Source organism: Miscanthus floridulus, chromosome 5 (genome assembly GCF_019320115.1).
Source record: "Miscanthus floridulus cultivar M001 chromosome 5, ASM1932011v1, whole genome shotgun sequence".
Classification (NCBI taxonomy): domain Eukaryota; kingdom Viridiplantae; phylum Streptophyta; class Magnoliopsida; order Poales; family Poaceae; genus Miscanthus; species Miscanthus floridulus.
The window spans coordinates 51,720,796-51,742,429 of NC_089584.1; the positions used below are offsets into that span (position 1 = coordinate 51,720,796).

At 48.3% G+C, this 21,634-nt stretch overlaps 1 protein-coding gene across 1 annotated transcript; it reads right to left on the reverse strand.

Annotated features, from left to right (window-relative positions):
* Positions 1-2,489: 2,489 nt before the first annotated feature.
* Positions 2,490-14,596, reverse strand: LOC136449965 (ABC transporter C family member 14-like). Its single transcript, XM_066450202.1, has 13 exons — positions 13,009-14,596; positions 10,005-10,504; positions 9,638-9,902; positions 6,163-6,483; positions 5,975-6,061; positions 5,238-5,873; positions 4,999-5,163; positions 4,602-4,896; positions 4,281-4,495; positions 3,845-4,150; positions 3,696-3,759; positions 3,167-3,406; positions 2,490-3,012 (listed from the first exon to the last, which is right to left on the reverse strand). The coding sequence occupies exons 1-13, from the start codon at positions 14,380-14,382 to the stop codon at positions 2,912-2,914; spliced, it is 4,569 nt and encodes a 1,522-aa protein (XP_066306299.1). The 5' UTR covers positions 14,383-14,596; the 3' UTR covers positions 2,490-2,911.
* Between the last annotated feature and the right edge of the window lie 7,038 nt (positions 14,597-21,634).

A 21,634-nucleotide genomic window follows, 5' to 3' on the forward strand; every position in this document is an offset into this window, starting at 1 on the left:
AGCGCTGAGCTGAGGCAGTGAGGATCTGACGCATTGGCGCGTCCAGTCGTGGCGCACCTGACGCGTCCGGTCGTAGTTTTGTCGCTCGAGGAACTCTCTGGAAGTGACCTAACACCATGGAGCCGAAGGGATCGGCACGTCCGGTCGCAGTTTGTTGGAGCATGAGCTTTTGCTGATCTAACGCAGGGTTGGCACGTCCGATCTCTTGATCGGTGCGTCCGGTTCCTCTTTAACCGCGCAGGCGCTAGCAGCTAGCCGTTGGCGATCAATGGCTCAGGTTTAAATGTGTGACACGTGGCAGCGAATTAGCGACCGGACGCTGAAGGTGGTGCGTCCGATCACTTTTACCAGCGCGTCCGGCCGCCCCGAGAAGGCTGCAGTGAGGAGCCCAACAGCTCTATTCATGGGGCTCTCTATTTAAGCCCCACGGTCAGCTCAAGCTCACTCTCTTGTCCATTTGTATTGACATAGCAACCTTGTGAGCTTAGCTAAAGCCCTCCCACTCATCTCCATCATTGATTCATCATCTTTGTAAGATTAGGAGTGAATCCAAGTGCATTACTTGAGTGATTGCATCTAGAGACACTTGGTGTTCGTGTTTCACTGTAGGATTCGCTTGTTACTCTTGGTGGTTGCCACCACCTAGACAGCTTGGAGCAGCAAGGATCATCGAGCGGAGGTTGGTGAGTCTCTCCGGCTCCGATCGTGGTGATTGTGAGGGGTTCTTGACCTTTCCTCGGTGGAGAGCCAAAAGATACTCTAGTGGATTGCTCGTGGCTTGTGTGATCCTCATCTTTGTGTTGGTTGTGTGGTACCCTATTGAGGGTTTAGCGTGTGATGCCAATTAGCACGTGAACCTCTAAGTGAGTGAATCGTCACAACGAGGACTAACTTGTCGACAAGCAAGTGAACCTCGATAAAAATCTTGTGTCATCTTATCCTGAGAATTTCTTGATTGATTGTGATTGATTGGCTCCATCATATTGTGATTGGCTCTATCCTCGTCACGACGGTATAATTATCACATCCTCTTTCTTGAATTTACATTTCTAGTGTTGCTTCACTCTTTAGTGTAGTTAGTCTTGAGAGCAAGCTTGTGTTGGGTCTAGTGGTTAGTGAGGCTCTTTAGTTAGTCTTTGAGAGCTCACTAACTTAGTGCAGTGACATAGCCTTCGTGTGCTTAGAGATCATTGTCACTATAATAGTGGTAGGTGGCTTGCATTTTTAGTAGGCTAGCGCAACACTCGCTTCGCCGTTTATTTGTCTAACATCTTTGTTAAGTGTTGTTGTAGAAATTTTTAATAGGCTATTCACCCCTCTCTAGCCATTCGAACCTTTCACTCTCCTGCATCGCCGCACTATGCCAAGGCGGCAGAGAGGGTAAAGGCGGGGGCTTGGGCCTTGGCAAGGCCAGCCATGGTGCTAGTGGTGGACGGTGGCGCGACTGCTGTGTAGGCGAGGCCCCGGGGGTTCTCTCCATTCCGGGCAAGGGCTTAGGCGAGTCCAGGGGGGTTCAAGAGGAGCGGCGTCGGTGACCAATTCATGCGGCAGAGTCCGCTCGGCGATGAGGCTCACGGCGGAGGCAGGGCGAAGGCATGGCTCCGGTGAACGGCGACTAGGTGGGGGTCATGGGTCTTGACGAGGGCGCACATTGGTGCGACGGGTCACGGCAGAGGCGCTTGGCTCATCCCCGTCTCGTGAGGCGGGCGGCAACGGTGGGAACAACTTCCGGCACAGCGGTGCCCACGCTTGTGCACCGGTCATTGCAGCAGGTCTCGGGGTTCTAAGGGGCTCTGTGGCGGCCGTGTAGTGCCAGGGGTGCGTCGTGGCAAGGCGGAGCTCGTCGTGGGGAGCTAGAGATCTCTACTGTGCTGGTGCTACCGGAATAGTGGCTCGCCGCAGCGGTACCATGTCCATGCATGCGCGGTGGTGTTCCAGCGCCTCGGCAATGGACCGATACAACAAATATCTCTATCTCTTCTCTATATCTAAAAAGATTCTAAAGTCATCATCTACTCAGTGATACCAAATACCCTGCTCACACGTCCCCGTCTGATACGAATCATACTTAACTCAGCTCACACGTTCGCGTCCTACCCGGTACATCCGTGTCCGACTACTAGGGTTGAAAACGGTATGGATTTTTTTCCGACTGAGACCGAATTCGTTTAGAGGGGTTCAGATCTGTTCATATCCGAGTTCGGATATTCAACATTCGATACCGTATCCGTATCCGAATACTCAAATTGCATATTTATGATGTCGATATCCAATCGTATCCTATCCGGCCTGGTTGAAACTATCTGTAATTGAATCCAGACAAAAATATGAAAACAAATATAATATCATAGTATCAGTGTTATCCGGCGATCTGTTTTCATCCATACCGACTACTAAGCTTCAATTCAAAAATTAAGACTTCGGTGCAGGGCACGAGCATGTATCTAGTGAATAGAAAAAAATACCTATCAAATATGAATGGATTGATATAAACAAACAACCCGCCCGTCTTCTTGCTCTTCTTGATGCGCAAATGGTTCTTGCAATTTCCGTGATTTTCAGTTCCATACAGCAGATACAGTCGGCAGAAAATTTGCGTGCGCAATAATAATATCCTAGTTGAATAATACATATATTCATACATCATCTTTAGCTCAGTCTTAAAATTTCAGATTAAACAGCTGAAATACATGTTGAGATCTACTTATCTTAGTCATCTTGATGCCTTCATCACATCATGGCTTCTCCTTGTCTGGCCTTCCACATCAGCCAGTTAAACGTCTCGGGAAATTTTGAGGGCTCGCAGTTTTATTTGGAGCATGAATGCAGCTTCCTCGTTAACCACACCGAGAAATTTCCAATCATTGTTTCCTCCCAAGTCTTGAGTCAAAAATTATGCCATCCCGAAGTGCTAAACGTCAGACGAACGGTTCGCGTACTCTTGAACCAATGCTCCAAAGAGAGATGGCCTCTCGATCAGATTTGCAGGCCGGTCAAACTCCTTCGCTAGTCCTGGTACCAAAATGATTCAGATTTTAGATTGACAGTAGGATTTGGAAGCTTGAGCTCGAGTTTTAAAAATACCAATACTATTGCTAGGAAACTTGAAGTTCAGTGTCTGAATGTCGTAATAAGATGAACAAAGTGTCAAGTTCTATGTGGTTACCTGCATCTATAACCAGGACCCTGTCGCAGTCCATCACCGTTGGTATTCTGTGCGCAATGCTGATAATGGTACAAGCTGCAAAGTCTTCCCGGATGATCTTCTGAATCACAGCATCGGTCTGGGAATCAACGGATGCAGTGGCCTCGTCCATGAACAGTATTCTGCTGCGCTTTAGCATCACCCGGCCAAGGCATAGCAGTTGCCGTTGTCCAACACTCCAGTTCTCACCATTGTCGACAACTAGGTGGACAAAAGACAAATTATGTTCATTTTTAGTATATAGCTGCAACAAATGTTTTAAGAAATCTCTTGGCTCAATGGTATTACAAGGAAAAACTAAGCCTCTTCAATTATGTTCCTGCAAGTTACAGACATATAGTACTATTAAATCACTATTTTATACACGTTTAATGTGGAGAACCTGGATTCTTGAAGTCAGAACAATATGTAAAGTTGAAGGGTATAGGAAAAATGAAGTTTCATATTATTTCCACAGCATATTAAACAATTAAGTTAATAGTTAAAATACCTGAAGCATCAAGCTTTTCGGGTTTTGAAGCCACGGCTTCTTTCAACTGACAACGGTCCAAAGCCTAAAAGGGAAATACGTTTAGCTTCTAATGAGATGGCAGAGAAAAATAATCAGATAAAAAACAGGCTTACTGGTGAAATATATACCTGCCAGATTTCATCATCAGAATACTGTTCAAGTGGATCAATATTGCTCCTAATGGTCCCTTCAAACAGAACAGGTTCCTGAGGGATGATACCAAACCGTGACCTAAGGTCATGGAGTCCTAAAGTGCAGATGTCAACACCGTCGATGATTATTCTCCCCTCAGAAGGCTCCACTATTCTGAACAATGCCTGGATCAGTGTTGATTTCCCACTACCAGTTCTACCGACAACTCCAATCTTCTCTCCTCCATGTATGCTTATCGTGATGCCCTTCAACACTAGAGGAGTGTTGTGCCTATACCTAAACTGCAGAAGCACAGAGACAAACTCTTGTTACTTGATGCTTTCAGTTGTCAATGCTCAAATTTTTCACCACTGCACCATATTGAATAAACTAAAGAATATACTGTATCAGACTATCAGTTGGGAAATCTACCTTAAGATCAATGACATCGATGTCACCTTTTGTTGGCCAGTTAGAATCTGGTAGGCAGTCCTTAATCCTCCATGCGGCCTCTGAAGGAATATTTGTGAATTGCTTTATCCTCTCAACTGAGACCATCTTGTTTTCAATGAAGCAACTGATCCAGATGGCCCAGAACAACACCTGGTTGAGAGATAGACCATATGATAGTGATAGACCAACATATTCTGCACCATGAGAAGGGTTTTTAGAGTTTGAAAAATTAGAGAACATCCCAGTATTTCCATACAAAGTTCATGATGGCAAAAGGCAATCAGTTGTTAGAAGTCCCACCTGGCTTGACGATGCTGCTTGGCAATGTGACCATGAGAACAGCTGTGAAGCAGAGAACAAAGCTTCCAATGAGCTCGAGCCGGAAACCGAGCCACTCGTTGGCACCATTGTTGTGGAAGTCCATCCTCAGGCTTGAGTTCACCCGGTTCAGGTTCTCCTGCAAGAAGCTGTCCTCCTTCGTGAAACACCTGATGATCATGACACCTTGAACTGTCTCAGAGAAGTGGTGGATCACTGGAGCCTTGGTGATCGACTCGAGGCGAGTCAGCTCCCTCGATGTCGACAAGTAGTAGCCCTGGTGTAAATCATATCAGATTGTCAAAACACGGAGCAAGTGCACAAAGGACAAGCATCAGAGATAGTAATTGCCATTGCCATGGCGGCAGCACAAACTCACCCGGTACCAGATGTTCAGTATCACCAGAGGGATGATGGCGATGACGGACGGCCACGCCACCTGACACGTGACGATAAGCACACTGATCACGGTGATGTACATGGACACGCTCATCCAGACGAAGAACGGCAGGAAGAGATCAACGTTCGTCTGATCTGACGACGCCTGCGGAACAACATAAGCTGTGTCAGCACCGAGAGCTACATCAAACAAAGGATGATGCCTCAGCATCGTCGTACCCTGCTGAGGATCCTGCCCGATGGCGTGGTGTCGAAGAAAGACATGGGCGCGTGGAGGATGCTGTTGAGGATCTGCTTGAAGAACCGGTCCGCCGTCTGGAGGCCAATGATGGCCACGAGGAAGGAGCGAGCCGCGACGAGCACCACCGAGACGGCGGCGATGATGGCGTACACGTTGATGAACAGCGACGGCTGGAACGAGGTTGCGTTCTCCTCGGAGGTCTGGTCGGCGAGCCAGTAGTCGCTGGCCATCAGAGAGCCCTGCCACACCACGGAGACAGCCACCACCACAAGCGGCCCCCACCACCCCCAGGCCTCCGTCATGTACTGCTTGTACACGGTGAAGCTGACGTGCCCGCTAGCGCGCTCCTCGTCCTTGATCAGCCGCGCCGACGCCTTCTCGGCCTTGGACGCCACGATGGAGGACGAGGACGAGTCGCCGTTGGAGGCCCTGCCCGCAGCGGTCTTGTTCGACGGCTGCCGGGAGAGGGGCAGCTCGCGCTCGCTCGCCGGCGCCGCGCTCTCCACGAGCTCCATGGAGCTGTCGTGCGCTGCAACCAGTGCCGCGAAGTCGGTGCCGGCCTGGAGGAGCTCATCGTACTTGCCGGATTGTACGATCATTCCGTCCTTCATCACCTGGAAGCATTTGCGGTGGGTTCAGCACGAGTCGAGAACTTTAAAATCAATAGATCACAGCTACTACTGTAAATGCTACTAGTAAAACACAATGCACTTACATATATGATATCAGCATTGTGCAAGAAATCAACTTGGTGTGTCACGAGCACTATGGTCTTGTTCTTCAGAGCACCTCTAACACATTCCTGCACAAACAAACAAAAGGATCAGTCTGTTGCTGTTCGTTCCATTAGGAATCTGAATAGAAACTCGATCAAAAGTTCAGCTTCAGTGATGCATGGAGTACCTTGAAGATCTCAGTGCCCGTGTGCGCATCGACCGCACTGAATACATCGTCGAGGAGGTATATATCGCAGTCCTGGTAAACGGCACGTGCGAGCTGTATGCGCTGCTTCTGCCCGCCGCTAAGGTTGATGCCACGCTCCCCGATCTCCGTTTGGTCGCCGAATTCCATCATCTCGAGGTCCTTCTCCAGGCAGCACACCCTGATGACCTCCTTGTACCTCTCCCGGTGCATGGGCTTCCCAAACAGGATGTTTTCCTCAATGGTGCCGTTCTGGATCCATGCCGTCTGTGCCACATACGCCGTGCTGCCGCAAACCTTTACCTGCAATTATCATTGCATTTTCTCATAAGCAACATTCTGCAGTAGGTTCTAACTGAAACCTTTTACTGTAATCTTTCATATTATAGGACTCACGCATTTAGCCAGACACGAACATGATACTCAGTTAAAATTTTATTTATTCTTTTTCTCATAATAAAGACTCTACTGGGAAGCCAGCAGGGTGCTGCAGAAATGTAGCAATCTAGCAGATCCAAGTTCTACTATTCCCTTGTCCGTCAAATACTGAAATGAATGTACAAATCTTCAGTTGAGATTTATCTATGCAGAGCAATGATGCAGGGCACTAAAGCTTTGTACTGTTAGTAGGCACTCCAAGATCATATCCATTGATCTCATGGACATAAATGGCTGGCTAGCAATTCTACTTAGACACCCAAATCCAAAAGGAAGCTGGAGTTGATATCCAAGTCAGATTCTAATATCCGGAAACATGGGTGCATCTCATTCTCCAGCGAAAACAGTCTGAATGTTGGAAGCGATACAAACTCGTCAGTAAAACGTAGTTAGATCTAAGACTCTTTTAAGAAAATCAAACTCTGTAGAAATATAACACTACATCAGGTAATGTTCTACGTTCAGGCAAAGTTTTCAAGTTCAAACTCAATAATGTCCAGGTCATGAGTTACTAGTAAATTAATTTCCTTTTCGAAACGGGACACCCAAATTGGAACCACATATTGGCGCCCATATTGGTGTCCAGTGCTGGGTATCCAATCCAATAGACCAATACACGTACTCCTACACAAGACGATAACAATTGTTCACTATCAAACACACACCAGCGCATGCAGCACCACAGCATTCAGTTCTGATCTTGTGAGCAGACCTCTGAAAAGCACTAGGGCCATGTTTAGTTCACCCGAATCGGCGTCGCCGAAAATACAACCAAACTGTGCAATTAGTTTTTGATTTCGTCAATATTTAGTACTCCATGCATGTACCGCAAGTTTGATGTGACGGGGAATCTTCTTTTTGCATAGTGTCAAAGTTTGGATTTTTTGTGAACTAAACATGGCTAGAAGAAAAAGAATTATCGCTGCAAGGTAGTACTATCTGCTGACAGGACAGAGCAGCGATTCCCTAATAGGTCCTGTTCGCTTGTAGAAATTCTGGAGGAAGAAATTTGTAAAAGAAAAATACTGTTTCGGATGAAAAAAAAAACAGATCAAGCCGAATTTAAGGACACACGAACGGAACCACGGATCTCTCCCTCTTTTATTAAAAAAAAGATTTCAGGCACGGCTACTGCTGCAACCTCGTGGTGTCGCGAGAAAGTTGATGCCCCTGAAAAGCTTTACGCAGGCTGACTTTCATCTGCGTGCGCGGACAAACGCAGATAGCCTTTTTGTTTTGGACACCTAATAAAAGGTCGAATCCACACTAGTACAGGAGTAGTCTCCTGTACTAGAACGTGATAGCCTTTCTGTTTTGGGACATGCTAGTATACAAGTACAACACACCGGTTAACCTATATCTCTGTTTGTTTTGGACACCTAAGATTGATACGGATCGAGGGCTAAAGTTTAGTTATGTCACGTTAGATGTTCATCGGACATTCGGATGCTAGGAGGACTAAATATGAGCTAATTATAAAACTAATTGTATAGGAGTAGACTAGTTAGTAAGACGAATCTATTAATCCTAATTAATTCATAATCAGCAAATATTTACTGTAGCACCACATTGTCAAATTATAGAATAATTAGACTTCGTCTAGCAAATTAGCCTCAATCTGTGTAATTAATTTTGTAATTAGCCTATGTTTAATACTCCTAATTAGTATCCAAAGATTCGACATGGCAGGGCTAAACTTTTGCCGGAACGAACACAACCTAATATATGCAGCACCATACGGTCTCCGGCGCAAACACAAGAATCGAATTGCAGCCACAGACAGCCAATGATAAAGACAGAACGTTTGGTTTGGTTGGTGTTCTCCACCTGAGACTCAGAAATCTTGTATTGTGGTCCTTTCGTCTACAAAAGAATGCAATTCTCATATTTTTGCACATATTCTCATAGAGCGAGAGATATTTTTGCAATTCTCATAGAGCCAAGAATCGAATTACAAAAGAAAGCAATTCTCATAGAGCGAGAGATATTTTTGCAAAAAACTTAAATAATTTTAAATTTGATTAAATATTCTATAAAAACACTAACATATGAGTATCATTAAATTAATTAGGGAATATATTTTTTATAGCAAACTTTATATATTGATATTAGTATTTTTATAAATTTGGTTAAACATAAAAGATTTTTTGACTCGTTACAAACTTAATTGCATTCTTTTTTACTCCTAAAAAATTGCATTTTTTTACTCCTAAACCAGAGGGAGTATATATCTTACGAGTACTCATATGCTCACCGTACCATAGCACATATACTCCTTCCGTCCCAAATTATAAGTCATTTCAAAAATCTTGGAGAATCAAACTATCTCAAGTTTAACAAAATTTATATGATAAGGTAATAATATTTTTGGTGCCAACTAAGTATCATTAGATTCTTCATTAATTATATGAATTATATTTTCATAGTATACATATTTGATGTTAAAGATCTTTATAATTCTTTCTATAATTTTGGTTAAAGTTAAGATGCATGGACTCTTTAATATTCTTAGAATAACTTATAATTTAGAATAGAGACACTATCTATATGCACATGCGTCTATAAATATTGGAGCAAAAGATGAACCCATATCTTGTGATTATATTGTAGGAGTACGTGTACCGGTGTCCTTGGTCAGACAAAGTAAGACAAGGTATCGAATAAACAAAGTTATCGTCTGCTTTGCTTTTCTGGCAGGTCACGGGGATGGCCGGGACCCAGCTTCACTTTACGAGGGTGATCCAAGAAACTGGAACGCCTGACCCCCTGCCTGGCTAGACTGCTGTATCTTCAGTGAGTACGTACTGTAATGATCACTCACTGAAAAACAGGTTACCATTAATCAATGCCTACGTGGTGCATTGATTTATTTTCAAGTTGGTGGAGTATCGTTTTTCTGTCTTTATTACCCATTATTCTAGTAGCTGTATCTTCACTTCTTCAAGTACGTACACTAGTGAGTATCATTTGTTTTCATCATTCATGCACTAGAAATAAGGAGATGCAGATGCGTGCGTACCTTGCCGGAGAACTTGCGCATCTCGCCGAGGATGCAGCCGAGCAACGACGACTTGCCGGAGCCAACCATGCCCACCACTGCCGCCAGCGCGCCCGTCCGGATGTCCAGGTCGATGCCGCGCAGCACCTCCTGGCCGGCGTCCACCTCGTCGTCCCACGCGAACAGGCCGTCCTTCACCTGCACGGCCATGCCGCCGTCGCAGCCGGACGCCGCGGCGGGCTCCCTCTCCACGGCGCCCTCGTCAAGCTCCGCGCTAGTCATGTACCTGCGTTGTACACGTAGCAATTAAGGATTGGAAATAACGCATTCAATATTCACGCAATGACTGAACTAATAACTAATTAAAGCCGTGTGGATGATGGATTACGAGTCAAGTCGCTGCAGCGAGATCATCGCCTGCGACGCCTGGATCATCGCCTGCGGGAAGTTCCGCATGGGCTCCTGCAGGATCTTGAAGAAGGACGTTGCGGTGAAGACGAGGCCAGTGTCGAGGCGCACCCCGCCGGTGAGCACGCAGGTGGCGAAGACGAGCGCGGAGACGACGACGGGGGCGCTCCAGAGCGCGATGATGTTGCCCGAGATGGAGTACATGAAGCGGGAGAGCCAGCCGAACTCGCGGTGGCGGAAGCGGCCGATGCGCGCGTTGAAGTGCTCCTCCCACGCCTGGAACTTGATGACGCGCATGTAGTTGAGCATCTCGTTCGTCGCCTTCATCCGCTGGTCGCGCTCCTTCATCAGCGAGAACTGGTACCGGTTGTTGCGCCGGGTGCCCAGGAGCACGAACACCATCACGCCCGCGACGCCGATCAGAGCCGACGTCACCGGAGGCCCGAGGTACGTGTACAGCAGGCCCAGCGCAACGCCAACCTGCATGCACCGCCGACAAAAACACATCGATCACCATGCAAGCATCTTCAAAAAAAAAAAAAAAAACATCAACGACGAGTGCACGATCCACAAAAACATCAGGCGGTAAAACGTGCAGAATATAGAAATCCGTAATTAACGGGAAGTTCTAGAAGAGGGCCAAGGCATCAACAACGGTGGAGACGTGGCCACCAACTCCCATCTAGCTAGGTCGACGACGACTCGCAAGTTAACAATATAATGTCGTCTGCGATCAGAGCAAACCTATATATATGGCTCCTCGGTCAAAGTTCATAACGCGTGTACGTATATCATCAATATTTAACCTTCACACACAATCTTTAACACAATTATAATACAAATTTAGATTTATAATCAAATATAACTACCCAAGAACCACCAGAGATAATATAATACAAGATACATTTATGATTCAGTGTAAATTACGAGACTGTCATATCAAACAATATTTTATATAAAAACTAGACTAGAGAGAGAGAGAGGCCTTGTTTAGATGCCATCCAAATTCTAAGTTTTTTCACTCTCTCTCCATCACATCAATTTTTAGCCGCTTGCATGGAGTATTAAATGTAGGTAAAAAAAATAATTAATTGCACAGTTTAGTTCGAAATCACGAGATGAATCTTTTGAGCCTAGTTGGTCCACGATTGGATAATATTTGTCAAATAAGACGAAAGTGCTACTATTCATTAGGTTGAAATTTTTTCGCAATCTAAACGAGGCCAGAGAGAGAGAGTATAAACTACATACTCCTATACCAACTAATATGGACGCAGCAATAAAATAGACAAGGTCAAATTGACCGTGACCCTGGCTCTGCTCCTAACGATACAGTACTTGCGGGCTGGGGGCCGCGCGCCGCGACGTGGCACGAACGCCAGCCACATTTGAGTGACATCTACCATGACGATACCACACTTCTTTTCCCTCTTTCCTAGGACTAGGAGACACTCCCAGATTTCTTTTTTGTCTTCTCTATGAGAAAAACAAGAGGGGTTTATCCCCATGCTTGCACTACGACAAGACAATGCTTTGGAAAGACAGCTCGTTTGCTCAAATCAAATTAACATTTGGGGGGTGCTGTTTGATATTCGGGAGTATATATACTCGTATATCTCTTTCATTCCTTTGCATCCAGAGGTTTTCTTCGACGCAATCGTCACCTCACCTCACCTCCTCTCCAACTCCAATTCTGGCAATATTGGTTTCCCTCTCCTTCATCTCCACCAAGATTGGACTTCTCTGGTGGATTTGCAACTTGTGAGGGGAGCGTAAGAGGTGGTTGATGACTTGCATTAATGGGTAGACCAACGAAGGTTGACGAGTGGGGGAGAGAACAAGAGCAATTAAAACTCGGTTCGACTGGTTAGCGTAGCAGAATTTCACCTCTAGAAGAGAACAAAGAGCAAAATGCCGAAGCGTGCAGTGCAGCAAGACCCTAAACAAAAAGGAGAGAACCCATGCTGCCCCGATGCTCAAGCGTGCACTGAGGCAGAACGAGCAACTCCTATGCCGCAGCTGCTGCGCTGCATACAAGGTCTGATAAGGAAACTGTCATGCACTAGCACTAGCAGCTGCATGCACTACCCCCTTTGTTGCACTGCGCCGTCTGAACTCTGAAGGCATCATGCATGCACAGTTGCACACGTGACAAGTATTGATGCCTGCTAGCTGTACCTCGGTCCTTTGTCAGGAATCAGGAACAAACAAAAGCCGCACGGATTCCAGTACGTGCGGTGCAGGGTGCCACGGCACCCAATACGCCAACCACATGAGAAAGGGTGGTGTGGTGCACTCGTGACTGGTGTGGAGGAAGGAAACGTGGAATCACAGCAGCTGTACCATCTTTTAGTGTGGACGATTCTGCATCCCCGAAGTGTTGTACAATCATCGGTCATGCGTGGCGAGTGAGATGGCCCATCAGGAGGAAAAGCAAAACAGATAGATGAGCAACGGCTGTTGCGGATCCGCAGCGTCCAGGCTAGGATCGATCTTCGGCGCTGTCCCGTGTGCTGCAGCTGTGCCTACAGCTTATAAACCGATAAATAATAAAACTGTAGCTAAAACTATCAGAACTGGCAGCTGGCGTGTTCATGCTGCTTTGTTCCTTGGTACCCATAATTAGTAACGGAATTGGGCACCCGCACCGTGCCTTGTAGTATCCAATCCATCGGCACTTGGCATCAGATACACGAAACAAACAAGAAAGAGTACGTATTTGTGAGCGTCAGAGGCACAGCGGCAGTGGCCAAATGCCAACACGAGTTTTACAATGCACAGCTGGCGCAGGTCCCCATCTATAGGTAGCAGCGCACGGTCCTGACAAAAGAAACAAGAGAGAAACGAAGCGTTCCCTTCCCATAGGAGGCAATGGCCAATGGTGAGCTAGCACTGCTTCTAGTCTAGCCCATGCAGAATCGAAGAGGTAATGTATAATATAGCTACTAGGGATAAGGATCTAGCGTATGTAGGTATGTATGTACCTGTAGCGGCATGAGCCAGAGGTAGTGGATCTGCAGCATCATGTCGGACAGCTGCTGCGCGTCGACGGCCATGTAGTTGACGATCATGCCGAGGCCGTGCTTCTGGCGCGCGGAGCACGAGAGGCGGAGCCCCTTGCGGTAGAGCGCCACGATGAGGGCGCCCCGGATCTGCATCCCCAGCTTCTGGCAGTGGAAGTTGTACTGGTGGCTGCACAGCGCCTCCGCGCACTTGGCCGCCAGCAGCGTCGCCACCAGCCGCGCGCCCTCCCCGAGCGGCCGCTGCCCGGCGCCCGCCGACGTGAAGTCCACGAAGCTCTGGATCAGCGTCGGCCCCACGTACATGACGGTGAGGCGGAGCAGCGCCAGCGATGCGTTCAGCAGGAACTGCGCCCAGAAGGTGCGGAACAGCGTGTGCCGGACCGGGTTGTTGTCCTTGGACGCCCACGACGACGGCCAGTGCAGGCTGAAGAGCTCGTGCATGCGCTCGGGCCGGTGGGACGGCGCCAGCGTCGGCACGTCCGACAGCTCCAGCGCCGACCGGTACCCGCGCTGCACCAGCGGGTTCATCCACGCCCACGTCGCGCGCGACGCCCACGACGCCGTCGCGTACGGGGTCACGTTCGCCTTGCTGTTGCTGTCGGTGGTGGTCTCCTCGTCCGCCGCCGCGGCCCCGGTGGCATCGTCGCTGACCGCCGCCACGGCTACGACGCCCGTGGACCCGAGGATGGAGAGGAGCGGGAGGGGAAGGGACAGGACCAGCGCCGCGATGGCCAGCGCGTCGTCCGGGAGCCTAGCCGCGCCCGACGCGAGGCGCGCGACGGAGGTGCCGGCGAGGAGCGCCGTCAGCGCGGGCGCCGCCAGCCAGTAGAGGCGCAGGGTCAGCGGGTGCGCCGCCGCGCGGAACCGCTTCTCGTGCGCGACGACGGCCGCGGCGGCCAGGTGCGCCGCGCACTGCAGCGCCAGGAACACCGCCTCCAGGGCCTCGCCGCCCCTGTTGACCTGGGAAAGGACGAGCAGCACGGCGTAGAACGCGGCGAGGACACCGGACGCAGCCAGCGCGACGACGAACCCGGCGCCGACCCGAACAACCACGGCCCGCCCCCGGTCCCCGTGGACCCCGTCCCTGTCCAGCAGCGGCTGCTTGTCTTCGCCGTTGAGGGCATGGCGTCGTCGCCGTGTGGAGATGAGCTTGGAGGCGCCGAGGCAGAGCAGCGCGACGAGGAAGACCGCGGACGCGGCGGAGAGGAGCATCCGCTGCGAGCACGTGGAGAGGAAGAGGAAGGCGGCCCATTCCCCTAGCCCCGCCGCGGGTGCGGAGGGGAGGTCGCAGGCGTCCGTGGTGAGCCACCACGGCGGCGGAGACGCGAGGGCCATGCGGCGGCCGGCCGGGGTCTGGTGGTCAGGGTCGGCGGCGCATGCAGAGGCTGATGAGGATGGAGTGTGTGGCTCGGCTGCGTGCCAGACGAGACGAGAAGCAAGAGGAGGGGAGGAGATGCAGAGTCAGTCAGGTGATTGTTTGGCTGCGGACCAGCGGTGTGAGCGAGAGAGACGACGGGGGCAGGGCAGGGGCAGCCGAGCTGAATAGAAAGGGGTTATGGCCAATAGCGGCTGGCTCCACTTATGTGTGCTGTGGTGTGGTTCTGTGGCTGGTTCCACACCATCGGCTATTCCGTGATCCTTGCTGAGAACCATGCGCTTGTCTCGGCCGTGCCGTGCTAAGAAACATGACGTTTGCAGTCGTCTGCCTGCCGTGACGTCTTACGAAGCACCATATGGCACCCACCACATATTCCATCCTAATCTTCGCGTCGCCAGAATATGCATCACAACACAACCTCTGCCAAAAAAATTCACAAAGGTATTCGCTCCTCTCAAGACACTCTGCAAAGGGCATGCCCTTACCATTTAAAGTTAATCCATTCCTTACTTTCTTTCGATCACAAATACTCTCTTTGTTTCAAACTCTAAAGTATTTTGTTTTTTTTCTAGACTTATAACTTTTGCTAGACATCTATATATTATGTCTAGATTCACAGTAAAAGCTATGAATCTAAAAATACCAAAACGTCTTATAATTTAGAATAGATGGAGAAATACTCTAAGTGATGATTTAGGTAGCCATAAGCCGATCATTTTAATCTCATGTGTCACAGATTGATTTGAGTACAACTTGATTGCAGTTTACAACTCAGGATCCAACACTTAAATTGTAGTTGTTGGATAGTAAAGCACACAAATACATGAGATGGTTTATATGCAAGGTTATATTTGAGTTGTACTACTCAAATAATTGTATATGAATCGAAGCACTTTCCTACTAATAATCTTCTATCCTTTCCGATTGTTTACTTGTTTTCATAGTACTACTAGGATAGGACGATTGCCAAGCTACTCATCCCACAAAGAATATCATTCCCACTTTCTGACAAGTCAATTATTTTTAACTTTAACCAATAATATATAAAAAAATAGATAAATAATGAAATATATTTTTATAATAAATTTATATAGTGGTAAAAACATTGCTAATATTTTCTATAAAATAGTTAAATTTGAAAAAATTTGATCGGCACGCATCACATAGCTTTTTGGGACGGAGGAAGTATGCTATGAGATGAGGGCATACGGTGTGTCACCGGAAATTTCTCCTAAAATCTTCACGCCTTACCAAAATAGGCATACGAGTGCACACTTTCCACTATATATGAACGCACCCAAGCACACCCTACCTTACGAGCACCACAGACGCCTCGCTGTCAATAGACACGACGCCTAACAATAGAGCTAATAAGTTATTGAATAAATCCAGAAAATGCTAGCACTCGTGTCATCGAAGATAGAAATGGGGTAAAAAGGAGTTTGGCAAAAAGGACCCTGTTGCTTATAGGAGGAATAAGAAAGGGGTAAAAAGGATATTTCATCGCTATTCTCTCACCTCCGAAGTCAGAAACAAATATTTTAATGCGTTCGGTGTCCTCCAGTAAATTTGACAACAATAAAAGTATCTACCAGCAAATCACTTCATTTTCGATGTCCACCGGTATAGGGAGATCACTTTCAAGCAAATTTTGCCTAATTCAAAATAGAGTGGGTACTAGGGATGTAATCTATGAATAACATGCTGAAGGTGCAGTGATTCTGTGTCTTTTCTGGTCACACGAGGCTGACAGATCCCTTGAGACTTTTGTTGCGCGGGACATGGGATCTGATCTATCTAATGAACAACATTCCCGCTGTACTGAGGTTTAGCGCTCACCGCCTCAACCGCGAGAAACGACGTTTACGTACGACTCTGCTCTTTTTTTTTTGTTCTATTTTTTTTATTGAAAGGAGAGTGTTTTCCATTGATTGATTAATCAGCAGCATGAGTAGAATTATGAATGTATACTGCTCACGTCACGTGCAGATAACGGGGGCCCCGTACGTGCGTACGTCTAGCATGAGAACAATTAATGTATGTACTGCTCCTGGACGGATAATGGGCCTGCTGCACTCGCCACATTGCACACTGGCCCGTACGTACGTCTAGCAAGTAGTAGTACGTAGCCAGCTGATGTGCCCTACTGCACTGCATTACACACATGATCCGTACATGCCTCTGCTCTCTCCTAGCTTGACCCCGACCTCCTCGCATCGTTTGACCACACACTCCGACTCCTTATCGCCGACCCTTACCTTACGCAGAATATTCCACTAGTAATTCCCTGTGTGGGCCAACAATTACTACTGTCGAGAGCTACAGGCCGTCAGGCAGCTCTCGGTCAATTAATTACAGAGACCTCATCCACACAAAAATATCGCTCCGCTAGCTGCTGTATTTTCCAGGGTCAATCCACGTTGCATTGCATTGCCCAGCTCCGAGGTTGTAATGGAGATCTCCCACGGGCCATGGCCGCCTGCCTCTTTATTAACCTCGGACAGTCAAAAGATGCTGCTCGATCCATCTCCCGACGATACACACGTACCGAACAACATCTTAATAACATATAGCGCGACTATAGTACTTGTCACACGTAGGTGGAATGGCTACTGAATAAATAACATAATAACATCTTAATCAGCTATACAGTAAACCACGTATAGCGCGCGGACACGATGAATCGAATCGGCCGGGCCAGACAGTGGAGGCCAAGCAGAGCTGGATTGACTCGCACTCGCGACCTGCGGCGGCTAGTGAGCGCCAGCAAAATTGTCCGGCATGGACGAACAAGAGGCGCCGCAAGGAGTGGGCGGCCAATCATGTCCCCGCCGGCCTGCGTGTGCGTCCGACCGCCGTCGCCTATCTACGATTACACGTAGGTTATGCGCACGTGGCCGCGAGAGAAGGCGGTGCAAGTTTTTCTTCCCGAATCACACAGCCCACTTGCATGTACGCAGCCGTAGCTCCTCAACTCTATCCTGGGGGAACACGTCGTAGCTCGGACTCGGACGGTATTCGCTCCAGTGGAGGAGCAGCTGGTCGTCAGTTAAGCCTTGCCGACTCACGTTTCCTGTCCGGTTTTTCCCCCAATATTTTTCGACATATCAGATGCTTCGGATAGATGACCATAACTGTCATATCTCTTAGCCGTGTTCTTCAGAACCTAGATATAGGTTGTAAGTCTGTGTGTGCGTATGGTGTGAGTTCAAATACTATGACTTAAACTGAACTATCCTGTAGCTTTGAGCTCGGAGCCGATCGCTACTGCCGCCGCATCTGCCAGCCCTCCCTGCCCTGTACCTCCACTCTCGTGTAGATGGAAGTGTAGATGGAAACGGTGTTTTCTTTTACTGTTGGACACTGAACAGGAAAATTCAGTCAACATTTATTATATTTAGGAATGCTAAACAATAACCGAGTGTTTTAGCCGTCCCCAACAATCGATTTCGCTCACCTGCTCCCGCACGCGCTCGCCTACGCCCTTCTTCCCCAACTCTGGTGCCCAATGCTGGCCCCACCCCCTTCTTCTCCAACTCCGTCCAATTTGTCTCTGGTGGTGGTGGGTTCCGGCGGCGCCGGCGCCAACGAGCTAGGCGGCCTCCTCCTCCTCCTGGATTTGTGCCCACCGGAGATGAAGACGATGGCGGCGGTGGCTAGGGTTCTGGCGAGCCTCTCCTCCTCTTTCTTCTCCAACTCTGACGGCTATAGAAGGGGTCGCCCGAGGGAGGCAGGCAGGCTAGGCGGTTTAGGGGCCTGGCGGTGGTAGCGGCGACCGCAGTGGCGAAGCTAGAGCAAATTAGAGGGGTGTGCACTTAGCTTGCGGGTGTATAAACATTTTCCATGGAGGGTGCATATATGGTGAAATTTTAGACCTAATCACTGTTTTTACAATGGGCGACCGGGCTTGGTTGAGGCGGGGGACTGTGGCCATTTGCCGGAGTTGGAGAAGAAAGCAGTGGCGGGAGGCAAGGGGAGGGGAAGAGGGAGGCTGCTGCGGCGCGGTAGGGCTTGGCTGGAGCTTCGCAGCTATGAAGATGGAGCTCCGGCCAAGCCCTACCGCGCCGTAGCGGGACAGTGGGGAAGAGAAAGAAGATGAACAGTAGTATAGCCTTGGGATTCCATCAGAGCCGTTCAAGTCCGATCTGGCGTTTAAAAAGAATTCGAGTGTGGAGAGACCCTCATTATATTTTATTGAAACTCTAAGGATAAAGCCGTTGAAAAGCAGAAATCACTAAAAGTTAGTTGTGTCATGTATTATGCGAACTGATCGAGACAGAGTAAACTTTATCAAATACTGGACAGGTGAAAGGTCCTTGTTTGGTTTTGGTAATTGAGTGACAACTTAGGTGGACTAATTGTGTTTATGTGAGATACACAGGTGATTAGTCCACAAGTACATGTGTGTGAGCAACATATGCCATGAAGGTGAAAATGGTTTGAAGATGTTGCAAAGCTCACACATGTGATGATGAAGGAGCTTAAATGCACATGAGACATGACATTGAGTCATGTGATCAAGGTGGAGAAGATCAAGACAAGACTTGGCTTGATGGATCGGTTGCAAGCGTGAAGGGCAAGTCGAAGGCTTTGGAGTGATGGACCGCGTGGCGGTGAAGCTTGAGCAAGACTTGGCACCGATGGACGATGGCAACGGTGAAGAGCAAGTGAAGTCAAGATCGATGAACCAATATGATCATGTGATGATATGAAGTGGATCATATCATTGTTGATCGTGTTGGTGCATGTGTTGCATCGATATTGAAGGAGATGGAATGGAATGCGCAAGGCAAAGGTATAACCTAGGGCATTTCATTTCACCGGTCATAGGTGTGTAGAGAAGTTTATGACCGGGTTTAGGATAGATGGCCGTACTATCAAGAGGGGCAAACTTGTTTGCATATCGGTCATCTAGTGCCACTCGAGTGATCTAACTTTGCATTGTCGCTAGGATCGAGTGGCGTGGCAAGTTGAGTGGCTAACATCCTTTGGGAAATGATTGTGAAAATGCTAACACACATACACATGGTGGTGTACACTTGGTGGTGTTGGCACATTTACAAAGGAGGTGGTGTTTGCAGGGGTGAGATGGGTTTGGGTCCCTCTCTCCCTCCCGCCGAGCTTGCGAGGCGGGATTTGGCACTTTCGGGAAAATGGAATGCCTATTTTCTATTGCGCCAGATGCAAATTCTTGGTGGTTAGCTTATTGGAGCAAGGGTGAAGAAGTTAGAAGTGAAAACGAGTTGGTCGCGAAGATGCCGGCGTCGGTCAACTGACCGGACGCTGGATCTGCATGCACCGGACGCTAGCAGGCTGCGTCCGGTCAGGCTAACGTATGGTGACGCAGAAGCTGGAGTGTGACCGGACGCTGGCTGCGTCCGATCGCGTTCGACCGGACGCGTCCGGTCATGCTCGGGAGCTTACTGGAAACGACCGGACGCTGAGGGTCCAGCGTCCGGTCAGTTGAAGCTGGAGCGTCCGGTCAGGTCAAGTGACCGTTGGAATCGGGACACGTGGTCGTCTGTGGGCGACCGGACGCTGAGGTCCAGCGTCCGGTCAACACGACCGGAGCGTCCGGTCGGCCCGACCGTTGCCCAGTGAAGGGGTAACGGCTAGTTTAGCCCTTGGGGCTATAAATAGAAGTGGCCCTCGGCCATGGCTGGTGAGGAGCACCTCAAGGGACTTAGTGTCCATGCTTGTGAGTGCTTGGGAGCCCTCCATCACACATATACTTGATAGTGATCATTCGATTGTGTGAGTGAGCGATTCTAGTGCGATTGCATCGTGAGGTTGCATCGAGTGGCACTAGGTGATCGAGTTGCAAGCCGGTGGTGCTTGTTACTCTTGGAGGTTGCCACCTCCTAGACGGCTTGGTGGTGGTCTCCGTCGAAGCGCGCAAGAAGCTTGTGCGGCGCTCCGGAGAAGTGCTTGTGAGGGGCATTGTGCTCGCTCCGCGGGAGTCGCGAAGAGCAACTCTAGTAAAGCGTGTCATTGAGCTACCCTCACTCAAGGGGTAGGTTCTTGCGGCGCCCGACGTGCGGGCTTAGCGGGTGATGCTAATTAGCCGCCGAACCACCAAGTGAGCGGTCGACACAACGGAGACTAGCGTGTTGGCAAACACGTGAACCTTGGGAGAAAAATCATCGTGTCAACCTTATTCTTCCCGTTGGTTTGCATCCCCGTTACACAAGCTTGCAATTACTTTTAACATATTAAGCTTGTGTAGTTGCTCTTGTAATTAGATAGCTTGTGTAGCTTGCTAATTACCTTCTTGCTTGTATAGCATAGAAGTAGCTCCCTTGCGTGGCTAATTTGGTTTTAGTAACCTTGTTAGTCACATTGCTTAGTTTGTGTAGCTAAGTATTTGCGCTCTCTAATTAGGCATTGGTTGTCTTGTTATTGAGCATTGCTAGTGAGCATCGTTAGCTTTGTGCTTTTGCTTACTAGCATGTGTAGGAGCTCCCTTGTCGCTTAAAGTACTAGTGGCCTAGGTTTGTGTAACCTTGCTCCTAAAATTGTTTAGGAGAGCTCTAGCTAGCCCGGCACCTTTGTTGCATAATTGTTATCTTTGCAAGGTGCTAGTGAACATATATAGTGGGGTATAGTCTTGGCTAGACCGATAGTTTTAATTCCGCATTTGTATCGGTTAGCCGACGTAATTAAGTTTTAGAAAAAAACTATTCACCTCCCCTCTAGTCGCCATCTCGACCCTTCAACAGGGCATTAGACCTTCTCTGAAATAGAGGGCTGTATGTGTAGCAGGTTTTGGGGTTGAGTGTGGTATTTCCGCGGAGCGCTTGTAGGCACGTCCGATGGCTCAGTGGCTTGGATGCATGCCTACTGTAAAATTCGTGGCAAGCATTGAGCCTAATAAACACATTCCGTCCGTCCTAAAAAGCGAATGTACACTATTAAAAATTGATTTTGTGAGGCAGACCTTAATATTAACGATGGTTGAGAGGACGGACTAGGGGTGAATAGTTCTTTCTAAAATTAATTACGTCAGCTAACCGAAATAAATACGGAATTAAATCTATCGATCTAGCCAAGACTACACCCCTCTATCTAAGTTCACAAGCACCTTATAAAGATCATAATTAGACAACAAAAGTGTCGGACTACCTAGAATTCACCTAACCAATTATAGAAGTAAGGTCACACAAACCTATACAACTATTACTTTAAACACGGAGAAAGCTCCTACACTAA

What these genes read in the sequence shown, in the direction of transcription:
- LOC136449965 (XM_066450202.1), bottom strand. Translation starts at nt 14,382, where the DNA reads ATGGCCCTCGCGTCTCCGCCGCCGTGGTGGCTCACCACGGACGCCTGC. An exon ending in TGCGCAAGTTCTCCGGCAAG is followed by an intron (nt 6,484 to 9,637) that starts GTACGCACGCAT and finishes TGATAATTGCAG; the next exon opens with GTAAAGGTTTGCGGCAGCAC. An exon ending in GGTCCTGGTTATAGATGCAG is followed by an intron (nt 3,013 to 3,166) that starts GTAACCACATAG and finishes TTTTGGTACCAG; the next exon opens with GACTAGCGAAGGAGTTTGAC.